Raw genomic sequence first — 27032 nt, forward strand, 5'->3', positions numbered from 1 at the left:
GGCGTCATCGCGTTATGCACCTGTTCGGTGAAATAAATAATGATAAAAGTGGTTCTAAAACGCCTCGAGTCCAAACGAAGCAGGTAGCTGAAGTTCTTGGGTGTGTAATTAATGGCTTGCCAGTTGGTTGGTTAGTTTGCTAGTTCTTCGCGAAGCGCGTTAAAGGCGCAGCACCAGGTCACAACTAGGAAGTGTTGACAGTCGCATCAGTTGGACAGGAAGCCATTTCACCTATGGCCGCTGTCGACCTCACTCATCTCGAGTTGACAGGCGCCTGACCGGGACGTTCTCGTCGAACTGAGAGAGAGGGGGGTAATAGTGACAGTGACCGTAAAAAAAAAAAAAAAAAAACTTTAGTACAAGTGAAATGCGTCTGCTTTGCGCTGCAAAGCTCGTTACCTGAACAGGAACCGCGCCGCCGCCGCCGAGGTGAGTGGGCTCTGATAATACCGCGTCCTAGCTCGCTGGCTACGTCTTCTCGAATCTACTTTTGTTCAGTGTCGTTACACTGTTTATACCGAAATGACGTTTAATTGAGGCGAAGACCGTATTAAGTGGTTTTAAAGGCCGACTCAGCAGGTTGCGTGTGTGTTTGTTGCTTTATTCGTCACTTGGAACCAGATGAGCAACTCTTCAGGCGGCCCGCTGTCGCACCGCGCCGCGTCTGCGCCGCCCGACATGACGGACAGGTCGAACGGGACTCTGGTCATCTCGGGGAACGGCTCCGTGGTGGAGGAGGACATCTTCCTGAACACCGTGGCCGCCCAGGCCCTGTCTGGGATCTTCGTGTGGTCGGCGCTGATCATCACTTGCCACCAGGTGAGTCGCGCCCGCCTTTTGCCCCGTTCGGTCATTGGACGGTGCAACAGTTTATTATTGCGCCTTCTTTGCTGGGGCTTCTCTATCTCAGTTTTACAACCTCTTATCTGCCATATTATCTATTGCAACAAGATGAAGAGGTTTAAGGATTTTTTTTTTTTTTTTGCATATTGAAAGCCTGGCAAAATCTCAGGCGGAGTCGAACTTCCCAATGTCCGGGTCTCAGAACTTGTGCAAGTCTGACAGGTAGTGAGTGCTGCTTGGCCAGCCCCGCCCTTCACCTTTGTGTTAAAACCACAGCAGCACGAATAATGTTTTCTTGAATGTGAATCTAGTGCTGTCCTCCTTTTTTAATCATGTGCCCGTCATGTTTAAAACACACACACACACACATACATCAGTACATCATCATGGTCACCGCTTTGTGATGTGAACGGCCAGAGCTGATTAAAGCACAATGCAAAGCAAACACAGATAGAACTGGTAGAGCCGATGCTTATAAAGGAGTGAGGGAGTGTTGTTATTATGCAGTGTAATAACACCTATGTGTTACACTGCAATATATCAGTCGCATTTTTTATCCCATTATGACCGTTTATCTTGTTGGTTATTGGGAGTGTGTTCATATTGCAGAAAGAGCAATATTTTTGCAATATGTGATAAAGTCTCCCCAGGTCCCTGTAAACACTAGACAGGCCCGCTTTATCATTTTAATGTTTGCTTACCAAACAAAGGTAGTACTAGTCATTTCAGTGTCTGTACAAGCTTTGATGGTCTTTGACTGTCATTTTAAACCTTTCATTAAAAAAATTGCTGTTTGCATCCTGTAAACGCATTTTTAAGTTGAGTATGTTGTCATTTGGTATTTTGTCAGTTTGAACCTTTTTAAAAGCTCAAATTGCAAATTCCTCAACAGTGTCGGACCGGGGCCAATATTTAAATTACAACGAAAGTCATCAGCCATCAACACCGAAAACACATCCAGCATTTGGGGATCATTAGTCGATTTCAAGATGTTGTACACCAGCTGTCCCCTGGCCGTGGTGTCATGCCTGGGGTAGTAAACACAGTCGGGGTGCACAATAACCACTGCTATTGCCTGTATGTTCGATAAGGGAATAAGCACAACAGAATGAGCCTCATTAGACACATTTAAGAACCATTAGGTGTCTTCTACATTTTCAATCGTTATGGGAGGCTGCGTTAGCGTGAAAATGTCAGTACAGAACATGGCGTGTGTGTTATTTGGAGGGGGGGTTAATAAATATAAATAGGAAATTAGGCTTTTTGTTTGTTTGGGGTTTTTGGGCTGTTTTTTTGTACCATGTGTTAACACAAATTTCCTTGTCCTGTGCAGAATATTTACTTCTTAATCAGCTTCTAAATGGGCCAAGTACACTGGGATTATTTGTATTCAAATATAGTACTGCAGTTAGCCCCGACAGCACATTATGAGCATCTTTGGGGTCTTTAAAAAAGGTAATTAGCTCAAATGAAAGCCTTAAAAGTATTAAAAAGCCTTAATCTCAATTTAGAATGTTGTTACCTTTTTCTGTTTTAATGTGAGTAGCCTGCTTGCACAAATAGTTTGTATGCAAAGTTTATGCTACTAATGCAGTGCAGTTATTTATATTTTGTAGAGTTAAATAAATCTGATATTTCAGTCAAAGGGGCTGAGCATATAAAATTATCATATATTGATTCCCAACAAGGCTGCATGCAGAAATGATTTGTGGCTGAATTTGATTAGAGTTTTTTGTTAATGCTTGTGTGTGTGTGTGTGTGTGTGTGTGTGTGTGTTATATAACCATGCCGCAGGGAATACATTGATGGGGAGTAGAGGTCAGAAGGAGAAATTGCTCACAGATGAATTCTCACTCTGCTCGTGGAGCACCTGGAGGACTTTTTTTTTTTTTTTTTTTTTTTAAATCCCTTCTTTTTTTCACCCCTTCTCTTTCATCATTTGATTAATTCTGATGCTTATTGTCTTCTTTGCACATGCTGAAGAAAGCCAGAAGGTGTTCAAGACGCCGAACAAAATTGGGTTAGCTAATGGCAACTGAGGATGAGAGGCCAGGTATAATGGCCTTTCTCCCATGATTATAATTAGTCCCCATTTCAGAGCTTCATCCCATTCCTCCAGTCTAGCTGGAGAAGGATTGTCCAGCCCCACTCTTTCTGATGAATGGCAAATATGTGCTCTGAGACAACTGTTAGTATTCTGCAGTGTTTTCTATTGTTCTTGCAAAAATCTAATTCTCTTCACGTCTCCTGACTGGCCGGCATGGGTGGAGGAACTGAAGCTCTCAGCACTCCTACCCTTCACATATCACGGTGGGAGATGGTCCCTTGCTGTGTTTATCACATATAGCCTACTGTGGATATTGTGCTAAAATTGGGCCAAAAATGAATTTGTCATGTCTGCCGTAAAATGTCTTGAGTTTTTCCAAGAGGTGCATCTGCAAAATGTGATCAAGACTGAGGGATAAACCTCTGGCATATTTCTAGTTGTAAACAGTGCTATGCAGGCAGTGTTTGAGTTTCCAATATAAGACTCTCATGCTGTTGAAAGTCATGAGCCTACAGCATGGTCTGATATTATCACCAGAACCGGACATGTTCATGTTTTTATTATTAACATCAATTATGGAATTGTTTGTGTGTGTATTTTTCCATTACACAGCAAACAGAGCAAATAGAATTCATTGCTATTCATATTCTATCATTCGAAGCTTGGAAACATGTATTAAGGACACACTGTATAAAACTGAATAGCCTGAAGCCACGGCAGTTGTTATGGAGCACTGTGTGACCGCATTTCCCTCCTTGTGCAGGTAGGGGGAAATGGAACACATCGCTCTGCAGCCAGCCTTTCTCATCTCACAGCGTCTCTATCAAATATATCAACCCCCCCCACCCTCTACCGATGGCCAGACGTAATGGCCATTTAATCACATTTTGTGCCTGTGAGCTGTCCAGGAAAAAACAGAATGCTGAGACACACTAGAGCGTCCTATTTTCTCTGCACTGAAATTACTGTCCAGTTAAATGCCATCATCGTTTTTGTGGGCTTTTCCCCTGAGGACATCTAAAATGTTTGTTTATCTCAGTCTTCCAAACTGCCTTATTTTACCACACAGTTTTCTTTAATATGGTTAATAGAATCAATGCCTTTGTAATTAAATATACTCCCTTGGCTGTGCCGTGATGTACAGTCGTGTAGGAGTTTAATTAATTGGATTAATTAAAGCATTAAAAGCATCTCCTGACAATGAATCTTCACATAATCACAAATATAGACAGGAGTGTTTTGACATGAAATACTAGAAGTGTTCAGTTTATTGTAATTGCCTATTTTACTGAATTAAATGCTGTAAATTCTTTGTTTCCGTTTAGTGGGGTTGTGAAATTGAGGTGTGGGAAGAGCTGCCAGATGTCCACCTCCTGCTCCTCTCCCAAGAGGGGGGATGAATAACGCAGCAGATAATTTTTTCTGCCCTCCACTTAAAAAAATAAAAATAAAAAATGACAGAGGGTAGCTGAATCAGTTTTTATTCCTCCATTTCAGCAGTGTTGAGTGGACCGCCTCTCACTTTCAGCTTTTTCCTGGGTCCTCCTTTCACCTCTCAACCCACATTGTCACTTTCCGTCTGTATTATGCACTCTTGCAGGGTATCATAGAACTGTTAAAGCAAAGCTGAATTTTTCCGATTTTCTACGCCTGTCTTTGTCTCACAGATCTATTCCCACCTGAGATCGTACACCATGCCCAACGAACAGCGCTACATTATCCGCATCCTTTTCATCGTGCCCATCTACGCCTTCGACTCCTGGCTCAGCCTGCTCTTCATCAGCAACGACCAGTACTACGTCTACTTCGACTCGGTCCGTGACTGCTACGAAGGTACACCGAACAGAAACCCTTGATCTTCCCCGCCCTGATCAGATCTCAGTCTAGTGGGTGACCTCATCATGTCTAGTCCACACAAAGGCAGGAGGTTACTGAGGAGCTGAAAGGCAGCAGGTTTCAAATGCGCCGGCATGCTGGAAGTGACCAGACCTGTTTTTTAGGCTGCAGAACAGCAGATAAAGTGATGCAGCCAGGTGTAGGTTTCCCTCAGTCGTATTTTCAAAGTTCCTCTCCATAGTGGAATATTGTTTTCTTTTATATAAAGAAATGACATTAAAAAAAAGTTTTGGTTTTCAATGTAAGCTGCCACATTTTTTATGTAAATGAAATTGTTATTAATTAATTTTTCAACTTTGAATAAGGCTTTTCATTATTTTTATTAATCCATATATTGTGAATTGCTTTTTGAATTATTATCCCACAGTTATAATGCACTGCTGCAGAGAGCAACTGAGCAACCGCATAGGTGAATCACAGACTATTCTGAAAGGCAGGAGCCATAAAACGGCGAGCAGCACACTTTATTTAATGGCTGGATGAGTTTCGGGGGGGGGGAGTAAAACTCAATCTTCATCAGTGTAGGTGTACTTGGACCTGCTAGCTTTCTGTAAGCCTTCTTAAAATATAAGGCAGAGAGAACCTGACCCGCATTGCTCAGGGACTGTTTTGTTTCTGCTTTGTGAATTTTCCTCCTTTCCCCGTTGACAGCGTTTGTAATCTACAACTTCCTGAGTTTATCCTTTGAGTATCTGGGAGGAGAGAGCGCCATCATGGCAGAGATCCGGGGAAAGCCCATCCAGTAAGTGTACATCGCTGGTTTCATCCTGACATGTGTGGCTCTATGTACATCGTTGGCCTGGATTCCTCAGTGTCTTAGGACTCCTGCCATACAAAGAGGGAGAGACATTACCGTTTAACCCTACGCATAAAAGTCTGTGTGTATCTGCTGTTAACCTAATGGCTAACGCTATTGGTTACAGAATGCAGAAATTGTTTAGACACTTTAAAATACAGCGTATCTTAATTATTAAAGTGGTAAGTGGTACATATTTGGTTCTTTTCAAACTATGGATGCATGATTATGGCCAAAATCATAATTACAGTTATTCATTATTTTAGGTGCACATTTAGGTTCACTAAGTGAACGATGCTTTCAGATGTTAGGCAATTAAAACCACCCTGTCAACATTTTCTGACTTAAGGGATGAGTGATGGCAGGTCGCTATGAAAATACAATTATTTGAAAGATCCATACATCCATTTACCTGCTTACAGTCAGGGCAATGAGGGACACTTTCTTGCCGGTGCGCACAACCATGCACGTCTCACTCGGTCACAATTTGAGGTTGCTGCTCAGTCTATGCTTTGGTTCGGCCATTGGTGGTTGGTTATTTAAATGTTAATGTCGGCAACAATCATTTAATTTAATTGTGGCAGCCAAAATTGTGATCATGATTAAAATTTTATCAATTGTGCAGCCCTATTTCAAAAGTGTTTAGACGTAACAGGAATCGTAATGGAATCAAATTCTCTTATTTCTGTCACTATGCTGAAAAGCTAAGTATAGCACACAGTAGGGCTTTGTTTATTTTTGGGTTTGAGTGTTTTGGGTTGATGACCCTTCATTATACTGTAATCTGTTGCCGTATATTCCAAACAGTTGTACCAGCTGAGTTCAAAGAAGGGAAAAGAAGAAAATATTGAGCAATAATGTGCAGGATTTAAGGTGGATTCAACGGGAGAAGGAAGTCAGACTGTGGCTTTGTGCAAGACTAACAGCCAGATTAATTGAGAATCCTTGATAATAAATGGAGTTTTAACAGGACAACAGATCCCATTCATGGCTATCCCCCCAGTCTGCTTGTCTGCAGATCTGTCATTTTTCCTTTACCAGAAGAGGTCATGATAGAACTACGGCTGCTGTCTCCCTGTGATTGTGCCTCTATAGCCCTGTCATTACGTGCCGTGCAGATATTTATATAGTTATCAAACCGGTTATTAGGACAATAGAACGTTGTTCATTTTGTTTTCCTCCAATCTGGAATTTAGTTGTGTGTGATTTATTCTGACTTTCTTTCAATGCACAGGTCAAGCTGTCTGTATGGGACGTGTTGCCTGGTCGGGATGAGTTACTCCATTGGCTTCCTGCGCTTCTGCAAACAGGTCTCCTCCTCCCAGCTCCCTTTTGTCATGAGAAACATCTCCTGGAAATTGAATTACTTTCAACAGGCGTATTCTTTTTGTCACCTCTGTTGTCCATCTTGAATTCCTTCTTTTTTTTTTTTGGTTTAGTTGAAAGGCTTTTGTTTTTCAAAGTGACAGTCTCCATAATTATCTGTCCACTTTTCTGAGGATAACATTCATTGGATAAAAGCAGAGAGCAAGACAAAATGGTGGGGGAAAAAAAGTTAAAAGCGACCTGGCAATAAACAGTAAAAAATAAAACAAAATCATAGCTGTCAGCTTGATATTGTCTCTAGAGTGTCTGGCGTGAGAGCGCGCAGACACAGTCTACCACTGATGGAAATTGGATTTGAGAGGTATGCCTTCAAAACATTGAACAAACTGTGAAATGAACATTTTTAGAAATGGAAAGCGATAAACATGTGCCTGACTGTGGCAGGACGCCTACGTGGAATGTTTTCAAAGTGCAACCTTGCTATCTCCCACCAAAACAGTTTTGATTACAAGCCGTTCTTCTTAGTGCAACAGAAAGCGGGAACGCCGCATATGTTCGGCTGTTATGTTGCATTATTTTTATCCACTGGTTAACCAGGGAGCTGAATCACTGTCCTCTTGAAGGAATGACGGAACATTCCACAGGAATTCCTTGCCTCAAAAATGCTGTGTTTTCTTGCATGGTAAGGGTTGTAAATCATATTGAAAACCATATTGTTGCTGGGAAATGCTAACCATACGCTAAACGTGTAAACCTTCTTCAGGATTTATTGTAGGGAAAGCGGTGAATGGCTACCAGCCGGACAGCCATGTTCTCACATTAGAGTCTCACCGGCCACTTTGTTACTGAGGTGCTGTACCCCATCTGCCGCTGCACGCAGTTTGTCCGCCACCTGCCACCCAGCCCATTCATCAGCGGACCGCTTCAGAGCGAAGGGCCGCTGACTGATTATATAAGCATCAGTGTCACTGCTGGGAAGAGTGTGGTCCACCGCACAAGAACATCCGGGCCAGCGGCCACCCCGTGGTCAGGAACAGACCACTGATGAATGGCTAGAGGATGTCATTGCAACAGCTGCGCTGTGGTCTGACCGTGCGAGCCGCATTCAGAGTACCGAATGCCCAATTAGCACACACCGCAGAGATTGCGTGTCACTTTCGTGTTGCTATGCAACCGTCAGCTGTTAATGGAAGTTTTTAATTTTTTTTTTTATTCATATTACATAGTAGTTTTGTTAGGGTAGTAGGTGTCTCTAATAAAGTGGACAGTGAGTAGGCGTGTTCCGTTCATTCCTGTTCATTCAGTTTCTCTCTCATTCTCCCATCCAGGCCACGCTTCAGTTCTGTGTGGTTAAACCCATCATGGCCATCATCACCATCTTCTTACAGGCCTTTGGCAAATATCACGATGGGGATTTTAAGTGAGATTTTAATTGTTTTCATTGTCATTTAACACCTCCTTTATTCAGATGGGGGGAAGATGTGAAAAGTACACCTTCTGTTTTTTGTGCTTAATAACATGAGTCTTCTACATTTGTCCTTTTACAGCGTGACTGGGGGCTACCTTTATATCACCATCATCTACAACATCTCTGTCAGCCTGGCGCTCTATGCCCTGTTCCTCTTCTTCTTCGCCACCAGTGACTTGCTGCGGCCATATGAGCCTGTGCTGAAATTTCTCACCATCAAGTCAGTCATCTTCCTCTCTTTCTGGCAAGGTGAGTTAACTGCTGCATCAGTCAAAACCTCCCCTGTTTTGTTGGAATTTTTTTAGTATTTTTTTTTACTTTCCTCTCCTTCCCACAGGCATGGTCCTGGCTATCCTTGAGAAGTGTGGGGTCATCACCAATGCCTTGGTCATAGATGGGCACGAGGTGGGTGCAGGCTCTGTGGCAGCAGGCTGGCAGAATTTCATAATCTGCATCGAGATGTTCTTCGCTGCCATCGCACTCCGTTACGCCTTCACGTGGAACGTGTACCAGGAGAAAAAGAGCGACGCTCCAGGTAAATTTTTTCTTTCTTTTACTTATTAAACAGCTGGCATGAAAAATCCAGAACCACACTGTCAAATCTAGGAACACTCTGGTCTCACCTTTTTTCAGAAGCTTTTAAAAGCTCATTTCTATCTCTGAAACTTTAGCAAGTGTGAGGGCAGTCCTGCTGAGCCGTATGCAAGAGATTTATTGCAAGTGATCAAGAGGCTTTTATTCCTGGTGACCCCATGGTCCACAGAAACATGGCAAAGTCCATTTACAGCACAGGAAGTGAGTGAAGGGCTCTGGCTTAATGAGTAACCGGGAAGCGAAGGAGGCTGTGTGATGTGTGTCAGTGCATACGTGTCAGTGCATTTTACACTGGGGGCGGCATAATGAAAATCATTTGAACATTTTTATTCTGTCCAGTGTCTACACACCTGTAGCGTGTGGGTGTGAAAAAAGGTAAAGGATCTTTTCCTCAGGTACCATGGAAATGTTTCATCTCCGTATCATCTGACCAAGTGCTCCAGCCCTGATCTGTGTGGAGGACCAAAGGCACATGCTGATATTATAAATCAGCCGTATTCCATGCTCTGCAGTCTCGAGGCCCACACTGAAAATTTAGATTTCATTTGCAGGCTATTTCCGTTGTTAGTGACAGCGTAGGAGCTGAATGTTAAAAAATGAATTAGATTTCTCTTTCAATAAGGCCTGTTTGAAATAGAGCGGACTGGAATAAAGATAATCCAGGGCTTTTAAAGTCTCTGTAGCTTGTACTGGGATATGTAGTCTTCAATGCTGCACAGTTTCTAACATCCTATATCAAAAAACGTGCATCAGATGCGACAACTTGCATTTTTCATTTCAGCATCGCTTCACAAGCAGTGACTTTAAATTTGCCCCAGCCAATGACAGGGACTGAAATACGAATCCAGAATGCTTATAATGCCCTCTAGTGGCTGGGTGCAGGACAGTACAATTTCAACCCCGTCTGTATCACATGTAAGTTAAAATCAAACAGGCTGTGGATGGCTTTGTATTGTGCAGTTCACATAATCACAACCATATGAAAGAAGTCAACTAGTCCCAGAAATGTGTGGCTTTTGCATTGTTGGTTGACCAAAGACATCTTTACATTTACATTTAGCAGATGACCTTATCCAGAGCGACTTACAACGTGCTTTCATGTTACCAGTGATCAGTTCTGGTTCATTAGGATCCCCAACTATGAATACAAACTTTTATTCACTCTGTTGTAGTTTCTATACATAAAAACCTTTGTGCAGATGGGTGCAGGACAAGAAAGTTTTGCTGAAATATAATCTGTGGCAGGATGGGGTTGGTAAAATCCAGTGTATCCAAAACATAAACATATTGCCATATAAATCCCCATGGTTCAGGAATTGAGAGAAATGCCTATTATTTCACTTGGACATTTCTTACAGAGCAGAACTCTGTACACTGTTATCTGGACACTTTTTGCCTCGTATTTTTGGCCTCACCACCGTGTTTTCACTTGGGGCTCAAATTGATTTTCCCACCAGAGGGGCAGGGAAGTCTGAACAGATTTTGCCCTGACAGACTGAGTTTAAACAAAGGTCTTTACGCTTTTTTGTTTAATGTTTTAAATTTCCCTCTGGGCATTTTTCTAACCAAATAGAGATTTTTTTTCTGGTGGGGGGGTTTAAAGCTCTTCGCAAGCTTCCTGAGAACCATAAAGCCAAGGGGTCTCTTGATCGGCCTGAGTTGAGGGCCCTGTGGGACTCTGAGCTGGACTGATGACCTTTTCCACGCTGGAAATGTCAGGAATGGAAGCCTCCCTCCTCCCAATATCTCTCTCTCCTCTAGAACCATGAGGAGCTGAAGACACAGATTTGCCCTTTACATGCAGGGAGGTGTGAACGTGGCCAGCTGTGAGCAGACGCTCAGGACTGCATGCTTAGCTGCACCTCGGACTCCCCTGGCCTGCCCCCGACGGCTGACCCACAAATGGACGAGCAAACAAAGCGGGCCGGGCCGCGGCCTCCCCGGAGATTAGGATCTTCCCACCTCCCCGTGCTCCAGCCTGGTGTCTCCAGCGGGGTTATCCCTCACCCTTGCCAAGGGCTGCGGATTCACAAAGGAGGATCAATAACCTGTGGAGTGCAGCCACTGCTGAGATATATTCCACCTTCGCGTGGGTCTGGTTTTAACGAACAGCGGACGTATAATGAGCCGCTTCGTTCGCACAGCAGAGAACATCGGTAACGGCGGCGGCAGCTAATGATGTTTTTGCTTCAGCCCCGCTTGCACGTTCCCAGGGAAGCTACCTCACAATTTTACTTGTTGTCAGTTCAAAGAGTGAACACGGAGAAGCTGAGAAGTAATTTCTGTAGTTAGGAAAAAAGGTACTTTTACTGAATTAATATAGCGTGTTGCTTATTTATTATGTGTTTTGATGGAAGCGATCAGTGTTAATAATAAATCATTTGTTGGACTGGTGGAATGCATATTGAACCTTTGAGCTCATATCGAACCGATCTCAGTGGGAACTCAATATTTCATTGCTCTGCTGGCCTGCAGGGATGTTCATTCCGTATGTACAAGTAAGTGGTGGGGCCTTGGTGAATAAGAATGATGAAACTGGAATGGCATTTTGCACAGACACGTCAGGAAAAAAAAAACGTTTTTTATTTTTTGCCAGATATATCAAGCTTTCATTATCAGTCATTTTTCCAGTTGATTTTGTTTATGTGATCAACTCCACAGTTTAATATTTCTAGTCTATTGGGAATGAAAATATTTCTGATGTCCTAAGGTTGAAATAGTTAAGATAAGTATCTTTTTTTTTTTTTTTTTTGAGAAAATGTGTCGCAGATAATAGGAAATGTGTCATTATAGTGTAACCAGTTGGACAATTTTGCATGTAAAATAACATGACAGACATTGTTTTGTATGATATTTTCTAAATTCCCTATGAAATTAAAACCACATGGACTCAAAAACTAGCATTTTGAAACGCTTCACCAAGTTACAGATACTTGCATAGCTGTAATTCATTCCAGCAAGTAAAACGCAGATAAGGGTTCAATCTGCAGTTAGTTAAGCACCAAATGTTATATTTAATGTGGCGTTTTACACTGATAATTAAACATCATTGTAGGGTTTGGCTCAACAATATCGCAATTTCTTGTCTTTACAGAAAACGTTGCCCCAATGCACAGCATCTCAAATGGCCTGAAGGAGACCATAAACCCCGGAGACATGGTTCAGGATGCCATACATAATTTCTCGCCGGCGTATCAGCAGTACACCCAGCAGTCCACCCAGGAGGTCCAGCCCAGTCAGAACGGCAAACCAGGTGCCACCGGCACCAAAAACACAAAAAAGTCTGACAAAATCATGCTGATCGCATCAGATGATGAGTTTTAATGAGTCGCCACCTACCGACAGTGTCTCTGAGTCTTTCAAGTCTTTAGCCTTGACTCTGCAGCACTTATTCCAAGACTCTTGGCTGTGAGTCTCACGGCTCATCCCGATAATTGAATACTGCTTTAATGAATGCCGTTAGTGGGAATCAATAATGGATCCTTAAGACTCTAGAAATATCCATGTCCAAGGAATGAAAGGACTTTTTTTTTTTTTTTTTTTTCCTTTGCATTTTAAATGAAGATTTCAAGCTGCCCCTGTGAATCAGAAAGCCAATCGTCCGCGACTTACGATTCAGCTTTGTGATGTCCTCTTTCCCCCTTTCTCCTTTGTGCTGGCAGTGACGGAGCGCCGGGGCACTAAAGTGTGCTCCCCGTCTGTTTCAGAGAGCCGCTGATAAATGTGGCATCAGAAGTGGGATTGGGGCACCACGCTCCGACTGGCACCAGGCGCTTTAGAGCTCTGGCGCTCGCGCGTCCTGCCTGTTTGAAGTATTTGCTCATCAGCTGTCTGTTGGGCCTCCCCAGCGAATGGAAGGATCTCTCAAAGGCGTCCGGACTTCAGAGCAGGTACTTCAAACTGTTGACTGGGGCCCTTTGAATCCCTCTTTTTACATAAGGCATCGCGGGTGGACTGGAGGACCCACGTCACTTCTGCAGCTTTGGGGGCGGAACCTATGGCTCCTTGTTAAATTTCACACCATGTGTTCAAATGAGCAGCACCAGACTTTTAACAAACTTTTCTCTTTCTTGCAAAACCTTTAGGAAGAGTGTCTTTTTACTGTAATATTTACTGCATTCTTTTCAGTCACATTTGCTGTTCAGTTTACAGTTTGAAATCAATGAACCTATGAGAATGAACGGCCATAAAGACTTGGTATGGCTAAACATATAAAAAAAAAATTGAGGTTTGAAGGCTCTCACTGCATATCTTTTAATCCTGAAGTATCAAATTAAATGAAGTCTATCAAAATGATTATTATCTTGTGTTAATAGTGAGAGCGCTGTATGTTCTGCACGGGATGAGTGCAGACGCTGCTTATAAGCCATATATCTTCACATCAGGTATTAATTGTTTTGAAAGCTACTGATTGCTTTCTGTGTACAAAGTTTATGCTCTTACATTGGAACTGTGTTTAACAATGAGCGAAATATGTGCTTGTAGGACAGAAAACACCAAAGACTGACTGTGTGACCAAAACTAGATTGCCTGCTCTGATTGGCTCATGTCCTTCCTGAGTTCATATTTATTGCTCGTGCCAATGTTTCCTGTGGATGGAAAGATGAAGGGTGTTGCAATTGTGCAGTTTTAACTGAACTGTCATTTGGATAATTTTTTGACCCAAAATATTAAACTGTACTCTGTCTGCAGCCTCTGTGTTTTTTTTTAGATACGTGCTGGTATAACACATTCACATATCACAAGCATTTAAGAAGATAAAGTTTTATTTTAAAAAGTACAAAACAGACACCGCAGACTATTTACAGGAATAATTTACCTCCTTATACTCAGCCAGAACGGATAAGAGAATTGTTTCATTTGTAGGTAATTGACAAACCTCCTATGTAAATCAATGTAAATAAAAAATAATTTAGATAGACAAAAATTTTAAAAAAGAAAAAAACAAAAAATAAATAATCAAAACTTCAAATAAAAATACTTACAAACAGATCAAAAGAAATATACTTGTGAATATGCAACGTTCTGTTCGGGTTTTGCGTTGTCTGTATTTACAGTTATGACTCATTACAATGTAGATTTGCTATGCGCCCAAGAGCTAGGCGCCTAAAGCTCGGTGATTTCAATGAACGTGGCGGTCCATTAAAGCACGGCTAAAGAGCACAAACAAAAATCCCATTCATACAGTACTAAACAATTATAAGCAAAATGCTTACAGGCACTATTAGCTATTGGTTTTATATATACATATATATGTATATATAACTTACAACTTTTCCACCCTAATTTATTTCTGAAGTTGATGTATACAAAGTAACAATTTGGAGCAGCATACTTGTCACAGAGCTTTTGTATGACTTTTTTTTTTTTTTTTTTTTTTTTTTTTTTTTTTTTTATTATAGGCAAAATGTGATTGAGGACATGGGGTAAAAATTCCTATGTGCTTTCAAGGTATGTAGCTTTAAGGACTGACAGAGAAAACAAAATACATATATATCTATATATATATAATTTGAACATATATATATATATACTTGTGTATAAAATATAGAATAATTTAACCTGTTTAGCCTAGAAGGCCACATACAGCAAACATCTGAAAACCAAAAAAAAAGTACCCAAGTCAATTATATACGATCTTTACTATTGATTATATAAGCAGTTTGAGGCATTGATGAAGACATTGCTATTGAGAAACATGACCCATCTAAATTTGGGAATGGGAACCCTTTGGAATAATTGAGATTTCTACAAGGGCTTGATTTGTGTCTAAATCATATAGATGGATGAAATATTCACCATCTATATGGTCACCGGTTAGGAGAAAGCATGGGAACATCATGATCATTATCAATCACAGTGAGAGTATTGTTTCAAAAGCCTTTTCTCAAAAACTGAAGAAAAAAAAAAAAAAAAAAGCACCCTGATGCCCTCTGTAAGTAGAGGGTCACATGCTCACCCTCTCATCAACCTTAACTGCTTAAAATCATGGTGTCAAAAACACACACTCACTATTATCCAAACAGATAAATCCCAAAAGGTTCACAAACGTAATTCTCGGAACGGTACGTCCTTAAAGGACTTTGCTCTCTAAGAACCTGAGCGAGGTTCTAATGAAGTTGTCAGGTTGTTGGTCACTGGCTTAAGGTGACCGCGACAGAGGATAGCAGAATTCTCTAATGTTACCGGTCTCAACTCTGGCCAAACGTGATGGAGTCTTATAAAAGTATGTTTTAAGGAATTGTGTAAATGTATTATATTAAGCATTACTTGGGTGGGAGCATCAACTGAGCCACCAGTACTTCACAGCATTTTAAGACCACTGCTGGGTGATAGTATAAATATAACCTTCACAGAGGTTTGTCAGAACAAATATATATAATATTTGATAAGAGCTGATTATGATGAGCTCATCATTTTGTGTTCTGCCAAATGGTCGCTACGTCCACCGCTCAAAATTTCTGGCTGGGTTCCACTGAAGTTGAGCAGAGCTGCTTGCTTGACTGGAAGTTGGTACGATCAACTATGCCCTTTTGAGCAGGGAAAAGGTAAACCAGGCCCAACTGTTTGAAATAATAAAAACAAAGTGACTTTATGCAAATGAGATTCATGAATTGCAGTTTCATGTTCATCGACAAAATACACAGTCCCTCGCCTGAAGAGTCGAGACAACTTAGCAGTCTATCAAGATATACCCTGGACTCACAGATGTGGCATGAAATGTCAAATGTTACTAGCCCCCCCTATTAATCACAACACTCATAATTGAGGAGTTAGGGTGCAGAAACACTGAAATTACATCATCTTGGGGAAAAAAAAAAAAAAAAAAAACAAGATCTGCATTTTCACAACATCGGCTTTAGAAGCCACCATCTCAGTTCATTGTAAACACTGATAACTTGATTGGTGCACAAATGGAAAATTACACACAGGACACAACAAAGCTGTTGCAGCGAGTTTCTGGGATTTCAGGAGAATGCTTAAAAAAGGCTTCAATTATTAAATGTGATCAAAATGGGACGGACTCAAGGACTGACCATTACCGGAGTGGCGCACCATTGCACTTGCTGCAATGTGCGCTTACATTGTATAAAGAATGATAATAGGCAACCGAAAGTAGAAAATGGTAAAGAAGCGTATACAACATATTGCAAGAGCACAGGAATCAGCCAGAAGGCCTCTCAGCAGCACGGTCCCCCAGTGCTCTCGGCAGCTAGGAAGGGTCTCGCCAGGGGAAGAGGAACAGTCATAACCACTTGGGTAAGTGAGAAGCCCAACGTCACAAAACATATTTCCTTTATTTAGTTATTAATTGATTAATTTAATCCATTTAACGGGACAATCTAATTCAGCATCGCGTAATTTTGCAACTCGGCAACATAAAATGGAAATGTGGTTATATGGTTATTCTTATCACATTTCCTTCACACTTTACCTGTTGGGATTTTCCTTACCCAAGAGTCTGTGTCAAAAAACATTTGTTTAAAATATATATTTTAATCATAAGGAAACAGGGTTTACCAACACCGGCAGCAGCACCTTCTGAGGGCTTAGCAGTAGGAATGCTTTCAGTCAGGACGGAATCCTCTCTTTAAAGTGGCAAATAGATACGGATATATAATGTTTATTTATTGTTGGAACCAAAATAATGTAAAATAAAATCGAATATAGGCTGTAGCTTAAAATCTGTAATATACAGGTTATAATCCATTTGCCTTTCTCAGTCAAACTATCCTCTTATCACAATATCCAATATGGATTACCTATTGTGAAATACAGCATTGAATTCAGAGACACATAAAGATCAGATAAAAAGCAAGTGCTTAAAAAAAAAAAAAAAAAAAAAAAGCAACTAAAAAAAATATATATATATATATATATATTTTTTTTTTTTTTTTTGAATGTGCCCGGTTGAGATGGGGTTTTACCTGCATATTCAATACGCATAGTCAGTTACAATTTAGGTTTAACGCCTATTTCAGCAACTGGACCAGTAAACTAAGCATATCACAGAGAATAATGATTCATCCATGCAAAGAAGTCATGTTTACATGTTTTCAACTGAATGAGGATTACAATTGTCTTACTTTTTCTTTGAAAATCAAGTGCTTTTGTATATATTATACTGTAACAACAGTAACTTAAGCGCCATATTCATTCACTGATAGATGCATCATATATGCTTCATATCTTCAAGTGATCAAATCCAGTAGGATACATCTACATTTTGGTTTGACCAATCAGAAACCTACAGACCTTTATCTACATCAATTCAGATAATCCTACCAAACTCTTCTAAAATGCTAAATGTAGCGTTATAGTCTCTCTGAAGAACTCGAAATCCCATATGAACATTAAAGTAAGTACTACTACTACAGTGCCGACCCGGCACTTGCTGAGCATTTATAATATGATGCGGATGCAGATATGCGCGGGGATCAGCCAGAGAGCAGCGGCTGTTAGAACCGGTTAAGTCAAGTACTCGCACCTCAGCAAGTGCTCATCACTGCTAAGCCTCAGTCTCGGGGTTTTGGGGGGTTAGACACTGTGCCCTGCCGGTGTTGGGGGTTGAGGGGGGAGGACTGATACCACAGTGCACAGACAATGGAGAACAAGTGAATATGTGTATTTACAAAAGAGCAAGACATGATGGCAGACTACGATAAAAAATAACAATAATAATAATAATAATATTAAAAATCACACAGTCGGCCGTAGCACCCTTCCTCTTGCAGTCTGGTTACTGAGCTCTCCCTCAGCATGGGTCAGAGGTCAGGTATGGGCCAGAGCCGGGTTCAGAGGACCAGAAGGGGGTAAACAAATACAAACAAACAAACAAACATGGCAGGCCGACTCCGCGGCGGGCCGCCACTAAGAGGGTGCCGTGAAGGGAGCCGGGCTCGGGCTGTTGTGGTTGGCCGATTTGACGATGGTGATGACACTGGTGGTGGCGGCCGCCTTGCCGTGGGCGTTCGGCGGCCTGGTGACAGTCCGGGCAAAGCACTGCAGGGCCTCGTACTTGGCACGCAGCGCGTCCAGCTCCAGGCGCATGCTGGCATTCTCACGCGCCAGCTTGTCCACCTCCTGCTGCAGCTCCTGCTTCTGCCGCTCCAGCTCCTCCTTCTGCGTCACGCGCTTGATGCGGCAGCTGGCGGCGTAGCCGCGGTTCTTCAGCGTGCGCCGCCGCTGCTTCAGCCGCACCACGTCCTCCTTGGTCAGCCCACGCAGGTGCTGGTTGAGCTCCCGCACCGACATGGCCACCAGCTCGTCATCGCTGAGCGCCGGCGCGTTCTCACCCGCCTCCTTCTTTACCTGATGAACGCAAAATGTGCAAAATTCACCAGAACAGACTTCAGCTAGAACCCACTAGTAGCCTAGCAGGTGACACTCACCACAACATCACAGGTTCAATCCCCACTTTCTACCACTGTGTCCCTGAGCAAGACACTTAACCCTAAGTTGCTCCAGGGGGGGACTGTCCCTGTAACTACTGATTGTAAATCGCTCTGTTAGATGCCATAAATGTAAATATATTAGTACCCAAAGCCGGTAAATTATTATTCTACTATGATTACCTTCAATGCTTTGCTTGGTTTAAAATGAGTCGTCATACCCTGCATACACACAACTGGCCAGAGTCCTCCAGGAATTAACCTGCAATAATGAAGAAACATAAATACATTCATATTAATATATGATATGATACAGTAACCAATGTTACCCTCATCATCCCTATTCTATACTGTTGTGTTTACATGTTCACAAATACCTTCTTTACTCCAATCCTTTAAAAATGGTTAAAAGTTATTTTATACAAATTAAGAACTTTAACAATATGTGTGCTTATTTCTAATTTCAAGCAAACATTAACCATTTTTTTATTAAACAATTAGGTGTGAATTGTGTTGCTAACTATGCATATACCATAGTGTTTTGTATAATATTAAACTATTACACTAGAATTTAGATGAAGATATTTCAATGGTTATGAAATCAAAGAATTTATGAAAAAAAAAAAAATTAATCATTTTTAGATTAATAAGAAGGGAGTTGCTCTTCACTGAGGCCTGTAATTAGACATTATTTAGGTAATATTACCAAAGAGCATGCTATTATATAGCATAGTCTAAATCGAACTTATTAGGTGCATGTATGCAGACGTTTTAATTTGTCGCAGTCCTGCACAGCAGCCAGCAGAGGGCAGTGCGGTGCTGTTGACAGGCCGAGAGACAAGGGCTGCCCTGTTTACGTGCTGAGGGAGCACTCTCACAATGTAGTTCACTAGACCGTTGTGAGAAAGCAATAATAGAAACGGGTCAGGCTCGCCACGGGGCTTTGTCTGATCTCTCTGCTTAGCTATTCACCCCGAGCTATTTTTGCCCCGGCTGTGTTTTCAGCGATGCCGCCTGTCGCAGCGAAGATGTCGGCCTCAAGACCTGTTGCCGTGGCCATTACCACAAAAAAAAAAAACACATATCAGATGCCATTGTGCGCCCTGTGGAAAAAATATAATAAAATAAAACAAGCCCCAGGCACCATTACAGGAGCCCTTCTCCAGCGTCACAGTGCCCCGTGAACCCTGCACAAGGCTGCTGCCATGGAGACGCTCTGCAAAAGGGTGTGGGAGTGCAAGTCACATGGGTGGCTCAATGGTAAACAAGCTTCATTCATAAGACCGCCACACGCTTGGTGGCAACGGTAAAAGCACCCCAAGTCTGTGAGCAAGAGGGGGGGGTCAGCTGGGGGGGGGGGGGGGGGGGGGGGGGGGGGGGTCACGCGACGGAGGGGGACGAGACATGATATATCGTGTAATGTGCACTCACGATCGTGCAGAAACGTGCGGTTCTAGGTTCTCGCGGCCTGACCCAGTCAGGATTTATGGCCGATGTGTGTGATCAAGGTGGATTGTGTTTACTCGGGAAGTGCCTTGCTTCCGTGGAACAAGCAACTCGGCATTAAGCGAGCAGACAAGGATAGTCTCTTCTCAGAATGTCTTATTAGGCAAAGGCCCTCTGAGCGGCACTGTACTTTTACTGTCTGGCAGATATGTGGAAAATTCCGGAAGGTCAAGCGCGATGGCGGAATCACCCCCCTCCCCCCTCCCCCTCAAACACAGCCTAGCGTTTAGACAATGCACTTTACACCACGGGAATGTTTAGCCGACTGGCTGGATCCTATTTCAGCCGGGCTTTCCTGGGCCGCCACATGCCCTTATTTAACTCAGTGGGGTTATATTTAGCCTCCAATGCGCTGACACGAAATTCTGCCAAACAACATATTTTAGGTGGAAATGCGACAAGTGATACCTCATTAGGAAGGAAAGGCACCAGTGGGCTGTACCTTGTACCCACTGTAACCCCTTTTATATTTAAAGAAAAGAAAATCTCCTTTCGTGTGCTATTTGTCCCGTGACTCCATGAGATTATGACAGATTGTGCTACAGCTATATATATATATATATATATATATATATATCAAAAATCATTTGGCTGAATCCGCTCTGGTGACGCGTTCAAGATAATAAACTCCTGTTAGACTTTGATACGTGAGGTCACTACAAAGCTGACGCTAACTATGGCTTTTTTTAATTATGACGTGCGGCGCCGGTGCGAGCGCGGCCTGCAGTGGTGGAGTCATGCTGGGACTCGGGCGAGCCTGGAAGGAGGGTCTGTCAAGAGAGCGGGTAAACTGCGGTCCCCCAAGACGCCCTCAGCCAAATACCACAACAGAAGAGTACATGTCTGGTGATTCATCCCACATGAACCTCGTTAAAGTCCCCTTCATCAGAACCGGTTTAAAGCCGTTGCCAGGAATACGGGAAACCCACTGCAGACAGTTTTTTTTGAAGAATCCTGAGAATGTTGTTTTTTTTTTTTTAAGTAAAAATGTCATGTCTGATTTCTGCATTTACTGACAAAATGCAAATGTCAAACGACTTGTGATGCAGTGTGGGTGGGAATCACAGAGAAACCCGTGATGCTGTGCTGTACGATGTTGCCCTCGACAACAATGTCAATGTCTACAAAACATATTGCAGGACAAAATTTTCTCTCAAAGTATATTCTGAAGCAGCATTGGAATTATTGATCACTGATCACATGCTTTCTGGTGAAACCTGTATTCTTAAATAAAAAACATCAATACTAGATACCACTGAATCATTTACATTTACAGCATTTATCAGACGCCCTTGTCCAGAGCGACTTACAATCAGTAGTTACAGGGACAGTCCCCCCCGGAGCAACTTAGGGTTAAGTGTCTTGCTGAGGGACACAATGGTAGTAAGTGGGATTCGAACCCGGGTCTTCTGGTTCATAGGCGAGTGTGTTACCCACTAGGCTACTACCACCAAAAGTATCACCAAAGAAAGAATCACAATATGATGTCATATTGATTTTTTTATTTTTCCCCCCCATTTCACCTCTATTGAGGGTTGATGATATGATGTTTACAGAAAATGTACTCGGGGCCAAATATGGGAAACTTCGGGTTGGGCCTGATTGGTTTTGTGAGGAATGACGCAGGCCTGCAGGATGTGCGTTCCTAGACAGCAACTTGGCCAGGAGCGTCTGCTTTAGAAGGGCTGCGTCAGGGGGAGACCCTGGAGGTCTTTCCAGGAAGGACTCCGTGTGGAACCAAGTTGGAGAAAAAAAAGAAGAAGAAGAAGAAGAAAGAAAAAAAAAAAAAAAAAGAGGCGGCCTTCCCATCTCCCTACATGGGGGCCTCCTGCCTGGAGGCTCACGCCGTCGCATGCTTCCTTCGCATTCCTCCGCTTCATGCTCCATTTGCCCTCCCCCAATAACCACCACGCCGATTTTCATACACCCCAGAGTCAACAGGTACACCACACTTTCCAGACCGACGTTTTCTTTGCATGCAGAGTTGAGGAGGATAAAAAAAAAAAAAAAAAACACAGAACTATTAAAAAATATAATAATAATAATTCCCTGCATCAGGGAAGCACCCTTTTACTGAAGGTGCAGGAGAACACATTCTTCACTGCTGACATTGGAGAAAGGGGGGGAGAGGGGGCCCTGCTTTCCATTTGGAGGCGCATACATTACTCTGGCTGAAAAATTCTCTCAGCACTGGCAGGGCTGCTTCACGGCGGAATGGCATCTGGAATCCACATATGCTGCATTCCCCGAAAAACAGAGCATATGCGAGAGACCGGCAAAGCAGAAAATGACAGAGCACAGGAACACCTTTTTTTTTTTTTTTTTAAATTGAGAAAAAAAAAAAAATCTTAATTCAGATGTACTTCCTGCTCTGTAAAACCACATTTTTCCCCCAAATGGAGGAACACTAAGTTCAATAGAAGAGGAATAGAAACCAACCCCCTGGTGTCATGGGGGTGTTAGTCATGCTACAGAAGGCCCCCCCTAAAATAAAAAAAAAGGTAAAGCTTTGGTAAATTTATTTCTAGAATTAGAAGCATTATGAGCATTATTTGAATTTATTCAAAAATGAAACAAAAAGTGCAACAGCGGTGCATTCTTTGAGCATGTGGCCTTCTCACTCCTCCCCCTGAGCCCCACCGCGTAACACATCACATGCTGAATTTGCTGTTGGCAAACTGACAATCAACCTAATTCCTAATTTGTGCTGGAATTTGCCGTTAAAAAGGAAGGCATGGAAGGAAGCCCATGCACAACATCTCTCATTCTCAGACTTCCTGGAAACAACGAGCCTCTCTGGAAGCAGCTTCTGCGAATCGCGGGGAAGAATACGAAACGGGTCACACGTTTACACCTTCACCCGTGGTCGAGTTTCAGGACTGCCAAGCAGACCCTGCACGGTACCACTTTCCTTTTTCCTCTCCCTGAAGAATGAACCTCGTACCCTGGTCCTCTGCTTGAAAGAGAAAACGCAGGCGTTGCGGAGCACAGAATATAGCATTTTGTTTCGGATTGCTTCCGAAACCTGCCGAGGCCAGACAATCCGTGGCCGTCTTCACGTTCGCCTCAACACGGAGTAGAAAACCATTAACTCCACCAACTCAACTAAATGAGTTCAAATGGAGGCCCTGGCAGAAGTCAGGCCAAGCGAAGAAGTCGTCGAACCCACATCTGCTGCGGCACCAGAACTAGTGTGAATCGTTAATCCGTGCCGTAAACCAGCGTTCTTCGTGCCTGGACCCCCCCCCCCCCCCCCCTCAGTAGACGAGGTTGAGGACCTGGGCTCCCTCCCAGACATGGCACGACTGACTCGAACCGTGTTTTCTTCCGTCACTCGGGCAGCTTCTGGACGTCAGGATGGGGAGTGGGGGGTGATGAGCAAATAAACACGCACCGTTTGGTTGTTGTTTTTTTACGTCTCTCTGTGCGCCGGTTCACGGGACAAACTGCCCCACTTCACGGCCAGCTGCTGCATTCCGAACGAAGGAGAAACAGGCATGTTCGTCTCCAGCGCCTCCTGCCGCCGCGGCACGTTGGCTGGGATATTATGTAAAGGAAGCGCGGGGCGCGTTGCTGAGCCGTGAGTCATGCTGTTTACTGGTAAGAAGGGGGACGAGTGGCAGGGAATCACGCCCTCCCGAGCTGACGTTTCCTGGAAAATCCTGTTGTTTTCCGGGGCGGAAGGAAAAGCATGAGGCGCATTGGAAACGGCCGGAACACTTTTCTTCTTTATTTTTGAGGAAAGGGGGGAGCAGGAGGGGAAAAAAAAAAAAAGCTACTTTCCAACCAGGGATGCAGGGATACGGAGGAATGTGAAGTATGCGATGTGAACAATGGCGGGCCCGTCCAGAAGGTACAACAGGGAACCCGTTATGAGGTTAACAGGAACAAACCCCTGATCTCATGCCTTCAAAGTGGAGCCTCGTTTGGGCCTCGCCTGGCGAGGTCCCTGGTGGTGCTGAGAATTCCCATGAGGCAGTGCGTGTCCGGCTCTCCGGACATTCATCAGTGGCACAACAGGATGATTTTTCTTCATTATGTTTCCATTAACATCACTTCACTCATACTCCCCAGTAAGGCTGCGTATTCATCACTTTTTTTATTATTATTTATTTCTCTCATTTGAGACGGAGACATGATTGTGTAAAGAACACAACCCCACGTGCATTGAGATTTAGGATAAACTAGCTACCTACAAGGTTGAAATCGATATCAGGCCTGCCGCTGAAAGCGTCGAGCCATTTGCATGAGCATCTCTCATGGAATTTCCCTTTTCGCGTTCTGAGTAATGAACGCCTCAACCGCCGCCATATCGCTCACTTTCAAAACTCTCCCTCTCTAAAAACCACAAGCAGCGTGCACTGTCCTGACCTCAAACTTTGCAGAGCTGCTGTCGTATTCTTGTGGTCAGACATCACAGGTCGTCACTTCTTTTTTTTTTTTTCTTAGAACCAGGCTTAACACGCACGCTGACAAGTTGACAACCTGGCGCGACAGCACGCTTGTTAAGGGTCCCACGTGTGTGTCTCATGACAAAGCAGTGTCACCGTGAAGAGGGTGTGGAACCATCAGACAAGAGTACAAGGTGTGGGACGTCATCGTCCGCCCCTTCAGAACCACCATCAAGGCCTCCTCCAAAATGTTCCACATAAATCACGCGGAAGCCAAAGGTCAAGCACACTGTGGAATACGACCCCTCCTCCCCCCACCCAAAAAAAACATCCAGAGACATGCAGTCAGCGCAAAAATATGAAATCGTTTTCCCCTCAAACCTCATTCCTCAGCTGAGGAGACGTCAGAAAGTGTAGCAACAGGCTTCTTCTTAACCCTTGCGCGCAGGGGCTAGATCAATGGCAGCATAATAGAAAACACTTTTCTCCACATGCAACATCCTTCCACGGCGAAGCATCTCTTCCCATGTCGGAAATTGCTGGGTCGTGTGACTACACATCCACATCCAAGCATTTCTGGGACACAGAGGTTCTCCAAAGTCCCTTCCCACGGCGGAACCGCGTGCTCATTTTCATTTCACCTCGAAACCATGGCCACACACTGCTGAAACAATGCCTAATAATACCCCCCCCCACACACACACACACACACATAATGGCCAAAACAAAAAAAAAAAAAAGTACAATCTAATTATGGACACAAAGTGTCTCCTGAGAAGTCCATTATCTGGGAGAGTTTCCCCTGAAATGTGCCCATACAAGGGCAGGCCAATTCTCCAATAACCATGTAACCTTCGCTTGCTTATATAATACGGCCACAATTTTTCCCCCCTTCCACGCCAGATAGAAATGCCTATAAATGCCTTGTCTCACTCACTCTTTTATCATCCACGGTGGAAATGAATCACGTTACCCACTCCTGACTCACCTTTCCTACGAGGGCGTAGCTCTGCGAGCTGGGAGTCAGAATAAACTGCGATCTGCACATTTTCATTTCTCCTGCTGACGTTTAGCGCTTGTAAATGACGGCCAATTTAAAAAAATAATAAAAAAAAACCCACCAGAGCTGCGGGACTGACACACACGGCCCAATATAATAAGTGATTTCTATAAATGACTGTAATATTATTTATATTGCCGGTCCGGACCGCGGCTATTTCTGACACCAGCGAGACCGAAGTCAGAACGAAAAGTTAAAACCCCTCCGGCACGGGAAACGGGACGAATATTTGGATGTTCGGAGGAGGAACGATGTCATATTTAAAGTCCCCCCCCGTCGCGCTGTTCCCGGGTTACAGCCCGGCTGCGTGCGGTCCGGTCCCGCGTCGTGCCCTTTGTCCCAGAATTCTCAAACGCACACCACGTGTTGCCTCCTTATGTCGTAATATTAACGAGTTGACGCGTAAACAGCCGCCTCTCCGGTCAAAGCGCATCGATAAAAGTCAATTCCCGAACGGTCCCCTTTACTTGAACACTTTTCAGCCAAAACAACATCAATAATAAAAAAAAATTAAATAATATTATTAATATACTACTACTACTACTAATAATAATAATAATAATACCAGTTTTGGTGTAGAATCTACGTTCGGGTAAAGTTGTATTTTCCCAAAGTTGAAGTTCTCGCCGTGAACTTGGGAGAAACTTGTTGCTGTAAAAGCACGTGTCCGCGACCACTTGTCCACGCACTAAATGCGCAACACAATTCCACTTTACTTTTCACTACCAGTCCCAGACCTGCGCGTTGTCGTCGTTATGGTTATCATTGCTGTGTTAATAATAATTACAAAAAAAAAATTTTTTTTTTGCCCCCTCCGTGTCCGCAGACGCGCGGCTCCGTCATCGTGAGAACCTCGGCGAAATTCGACGGGAATTTCAAAACACCTCGCCCGCGCCGCCTTACCTCCGTAACGCAGGAACTGGGGGGAAGTATCCGAGGGTCGCGGCGGCGGCGACAGTGACCGGTCCCCCGTACGGGCTCGGCGTCCCCTGCGCTAAATCAACTACAAAAAACAACAACAATGTATCAACATTCCACTCCGTGCTTCCGCAAGCGCTGACGTCACCGGCTCCTCGTGACCGCCCCCTCCATTCATGAAAATAACTTTCTGCTGACGTCAGGCAGGCGGGAAACTAGGGGGAGGCCAGAAATAGACGCGGCGGCCGAATTCTTTTCGAGGGGGCTTTACTAAATTCATATTTCGCCGGGGAAATGCACGATGCCCTCGGCGCTCGACTCCAGGACGATAGTGTTTGAATTCGGCTCCAGCGCCTTCCCTTAGGTTGTCCCAGTGGTGACTGTCCATTTTTTGTACAAAAGAATAGTTCGCTGTCAAAATAGGATTCCTAATCTCTTACAAATTTAGAAATTAAGTGTGTCGAAGGTCGTCTAAATGTTGCGTCAAAATATGCTGCATCACACCATCGGCCGGGCGAGATAAATGGCGCCCCCTGCCGGTGGAAACAACCACCACTGTCACCTTCCGATTCCCCGACACCTGTTCTTCAAAACAGAATTGGATTGTGAATAATTCATTTCATTAATGTCACAGGCAATTGATCCTATACAATATGTAAAAGGGTCATGTACATGTTTTAAATCAAATTAGTAAACAGTGATTAGGTATTACAGTTTTGTTATTTAATTTTAATGCCATACCATATTTATTTATAATATATAATGAAATATACTGTTTTAGTAGGCTATACATTG

General features: G+C 43.3%; 2 protein-coding genes across 3 annotated transcripts; one reads left to right on the plus strand and one right to left on the minus strand.

Moving 5' to 3' along the window:
• The first annotated feature begins 58 nt into the window (after nt 1-58).
• On the plus strand, nt 59-13657 carry tmem184a (transmembrane protein 184a). The gene is made up of 9 exons (XM_028987501.1): nt 59-429; nt 622-819; nt 4558-4723; nt 5438-5528; nt 6817-6892; nt 8237-8328; nt 8456-8625; nt 8714-8911; nt 12065-13657. Exons 2-9 carry the CDS (start codon nt 622-624, stop codon nt 12292-12294), a joined length of 1221 nt encoding a protein of 406 aa, XP_028843334.1. The 5' UTR covers nt 59-429; the 3' UTR covers nt 12295-13657.
• Nucleotides 13658-16809: 3152 nt separating this feature from the next.
• Nucleotides 16810-26364, minus strand: mafk (v-maf avian musculoaponeurotic fibrosarcoma oncogene homolog K). 2 transcript variants are annotated; one of them, XM_028986278.1, is made up of 3 exons: nt 26223-26364; nt 18546-18624; nt 16810-18282 (listed from the first exon to the last, which is right to left on the minus strand). In XM_028986278.1, exons 2-3 carry the CDS (start codon nt 18588-18590, stop codon nt 17842-17844), a joined length of 486 nt encoding a protein of 161 aa, XP_028842111.1. In that variant the 5' UTR covers nt 18591-18624; nt 26223-26364; the 3' UTR covers nt 16810-17841. The 2 variants fall into 2 exon arrangements, with proteins under 2 accessions (XP_028842111.1, XP_028842112.1); XM_028986279.1 differs by lacking the exon at nt 26223-26364 and adding an exon at nt 23263-23283.
• Between the last annotated feature and the right edge of the window lie 668 nt (nt 26365-27032).

Source organism: Denticeps clupeoides, chromosome 7 (genome assembly GCF_900700375.1).
Source record: "Denticeps clupeoides chromosome 7, fDenClu1.1, whole genome shotgun sequence".
Classification (NCBI taxonomy): Eukaryota; Metazoa; Chordata; class Actinopteri; order Clupeiformes; family Denticipitidae; genus Denticeps; species Denticeps clupeoides.